Source organism: Limulus polyphemus, unplaced genomic scaffold, assembly GCF_000517525.1.
Source record: "Limulus polyphemus unplaced genomic scaffold, Limulus_polyphemus-2.1.2 Scaffold477, whole genome shotgun sequence".
Taxonomy (NCBI): domain Eukaryota; kingdom Metazoa; phylum Arthropoda; class Merostomata; order Xiphosura; family Limulidae; genus Limulus; species Limulus polyphemus.
Genome location: NW_013666087.1, coordinates 441,757 through 445,606, shown reverse-complemented (window position 1 = coordinate 445,606; position 3,850 = coordinate 441,757). Strand labels below are relative to the sequence as shown.

Here is a 3,850-nt window from a genome sequence, read left to right as displayed (position 1 = left end):
TTATTAAGTGCATAACTATCTATAGTACAAAAAATTAGGGTTAACTCTCTTTGAAACCCGACAGCAAGAAAAAGTATTTTATTTCTTGTTTTTCAAATTTATTCTTTGTTTATTGTTGTAAAAGTAGCTAAAATCTAAAAATACAGATCTTTTTAAATTATCTAAGACTAGATTAGGTAAAATAAGTAATAATGATATAATCAAAATGGCTCACAAGGCATGCACACGAGCAGCTCGTGGCTAATGTATTTCGATAGTGTAACGTGAGCTGCACGTTCCCCTAGTGATTTACAACTTATAATGGTGCAGATAGTAGTTAGACACATTCAAAGAGAATAAAACAATAAAATTTAATTATAAATAGATGTATAATGTTACTAACTTAGAGCTACTTAGGATAAACGAATGTAGTTGTTCGTTACAATTTGAAGTCATACTAGAAATAAAAGAAGGTTAATTTAGGTTTATTTCGATTTTTTTTTGGTGGTTACAAAGTCGGTCAAACTAACCAATCCCGTTTTGAGATAGGGTAGAGAAAATAACATATAAACTATAAGGATTTAGCCAGAAAAAAAGATGTTTGAAATGCATTTAGGGATTACACAAAGAAAATTTGGGATTTTTGAGATGAGGAAAAGTATTTTAATTTTAACATGAAAATTACTTTGCTCATGGAGTATTCAAAACAAATACTCAATATATTCATAGACAAATCTTTATTTTATTTTATTAAAAATACTTCACTAAGAAATATGACTTTTTGTATGTGAAAGACTTGTAACATTAACTGAAAGACTGCCAAATTTCGTGAAGATATACCCATTATACTGAGAGTTATAAGTATTAAATTTATATCAACTTTAAACGAGTACAGAAGGCCACGTGACTCGGTCAAATTGACCAAACCCGTGTTGAGAGAGTTAAATAACATGTATAAATTTTTTTATATCTAACCTCACCTTCTCCTTCATTACTTTCTGGTTTGTTGTCTCGGCGGCGCTTGCGATTGAACTGCCCCCTGTTAAATTTGGGAGGAGGAAGAGGATCCATACCAAGTACTTTATGAATTTGACGGAATGTTATCAATCGCAAAGCATGCTATAAAGAAAGATAAAACTATCATCACATATTCTATACAAAAATCTTTAAAAAAATTACACAAATTTAAATACAAGTTTATATTTTGCACCAGCTCTAAAGATATGCAAACTGCTGTCACTCAGCCTAACTCACTTGTCAAAAACATCGAAAATATATACACAAAGAAAATATGTTCATGTACTAAGCAAACAATAAAAAACTTATATTGTTATGGCCAATAACACATTCACCATAAAAAAAAAATAAGTCCAACCAAAACAAACCCACCAGTAACACAAAACAGTCATTAAAACTATTATAATATTACAACTAAAAAGCTTATCCAACCTTTTACTATGTTATGCTTTATCAACTGCAAAACTTGGGATTCTGCAAACCATAAAACAAGTACTTACCTGCGCGCTAGCAGTTATGTCTTCACGCTCTTGATTGGTTAGCTTTAGAATTGCATCTGTTGTATCTTTTTCACAAGGATCTAGCAATCCAGGACCAACTGAAATGAATATATAAAGAAATATAAAAGATCCTTCTAGTGAAAGCAGTAAAAAATACAATTATACATCAACATAATAATTATATTATTAAGTTCCTTTAATTTTTCATTAAAGAACAATAACCACACAGGAGATTGTACAAAAATATTAAATATTGAATTCACTTGACGTACTGAAAGCAGAACAGTTAGCCACTTTATACATGATACTGGCCAAAAAAATATATATATTTATATTGTCTCCAGAATGTTTTTAAAAGTCATGTTCCTGCTGGTATTAGGGATAAATAAGTAGTTAAACCTGAAATTTAAATGCTCAATGGTATTTAATTTTGGTGAAAAAGTGCACGAATTTACCATACTTGTAAATCAAACCTTCTCGGATCAAACCTAGTTCACAAAACATTCATCTTTTCCTAAATATTTTCACACAACTATTTAAACTTTTCCTAAATATACTGTGTTAGTTTTCTTAATATACTTATACTTTATCTCCTGTACTCATACAGAGCTGTAACATTTATTACAAACCTCTAAACCCTAAAAAAAAATCTAATGATTAAAAGATTCTGTGCCAAAATAAATGACAAACCAAAATCTGCCACCTAATATTAAGCATTAACAAATAACAGCATTAAACTTTCACCTGACTCCTTCAGGTTAGCTTGCTTTTCGTGAATTTAATATAATGCTAACTGTACTAATAATTTATTCCTATTTTCTGCCACAGAAGAAAAATAAGACTGCTCACCATTCTTCACTCTGGCATCATTTAAAGTTTAATGTTATGTAAACAGATCTAAAAAACTAAAGTACATTATTTAAAATAGCTTATTTCACATACAACGTTACCATTTCTATTCTATGCCTAAAATTACATTGAGGCTGTAATGGCAGGCTAAATCCAGTAAAACAGAAATTTGGTATTCCTTTTTGAAAACAGTCTTATGTAATGTTTTTTATTACACAAAACAGTTCAGAAATAAGGTATGAATAACCATAAAAAGCATGATTAATATTTATATTACAGTATATATACATGTATACTACTATAAATACTGAAACCCACACCAAACATTTTCCTTGTTTATTAAAACAAAGTACTTTCGATAGATTCCCTTTTAATTGTTTATCAAAATTAGTTTTCTAAGCAATTATCAATATTTATATATCATTTCCAACATTCTTCTGTTCTTCATCCAACAAAAAGTAATAAATATTTGTTCAATACATGTTCAATGTAATTCATTTAACAGATAGTTATTAGATCCATCAAATCAAATATGACAATAAAAATATAACAAATTCACCTTATGTATACCAGAGATGAAGAATAAAGAAAGAATATATTTTGCTCTGTATAACTTCAAAAGAAAAAATGTTTTTCAAATAAATGAACTAACTTGATAATAGAATTCCAGATGCCACAGCTTCAAAAACTCGGCGTAAAGCATCACCCACACTCAACGGGTGGGGATGACTACTAAGAACCTTTTCAACAAGGAGTTCTAATGCCTGTATTAAATACACATAAAAACTTAAATTCATCCACTTAAAACACAATGATTATGTATCAAACACTACTTGATTTCATTTAATCATCAGCATGAAATAACTCATTTAGAAATGCTTTATTGCATATAAACAAATAATAAAAATACACTGCACAATTTTTTTAAAAAGGACATGAAAGTGATAATTTCTGAAATCATATTTTCAGCAAACAACATTTCAGCCAATGACCACTATATATTTAAATTTATGATGGAATTTTATGATTTTCATTTTAAAACAGTCAAAGATTTGATATTATGCTTACCCAGTTATCTAATTTGCTCCAAGTAGGAATTCTCTGACACAAGTCTCGCATTATTCGAATAACAATTAAACAAGACTTCAGACCACTTGCTCTAGCCTGTAATATGCACCAAAATACAATACCTCACAACAATAATAGATACCTAAAAGATCCACATAATTTAACAAAAAGGTCACAGCTTCAAGAAGAATTTATGTAATAAATAATTTTCTATGGCATAACTCTCCAAGACATAAGTAACAAATTGTGAGTTTTGAACTTTAATATAATACTTTCTTAAATTAATTTTAGTAAACAAAATTAATCAATAAATATAAGGTTTTTAATGAAACTGTGTAGGAAATTATGCATAGTGGTTGTTGAAAAAGAAAAAAAAAAAAAAGTATGTTATAGGTCAAACCACTAAGGAGTTAAAATATATACACTAACTCCTTAGT

The 3,850-nt window shown here is 28.6% G+C and overlaps 1 protein-coding gene across 1 annotated transcript in view; it reads right to left on the bottom strand.

Moving 5' to 3' along the window:
* The window catches only part of LOC106458504 (zinc finger RNA-binding protein-like), a 93,666-nt gene that overhangs the window by 8,191 nt on the left and 81,625 nt on the right, over positions 1-3,850 (bottom strand). Inside the window, exons 18-21 of the mRNA XM_013918025.2 lie at positions 3,414-3,509; positions 2,998-3,109; positions 1,497-1,594; positions 960-1,098 (exon numbers count right to left, since the gene is read on the bottom strand). Coding sequence (XP_013773479.1) covers positions 960-1,098; positions 1,497-1,594; positions 2,998-3,109; positions 3,414-3,509 — 445 coding nt within the window. The remainder of the gene's footprint in view (positions 1-959; positions 1,099-1,496; positions 1,595-2,997; positions 3,110-3,413; positions 3,510-3,850) is intronic.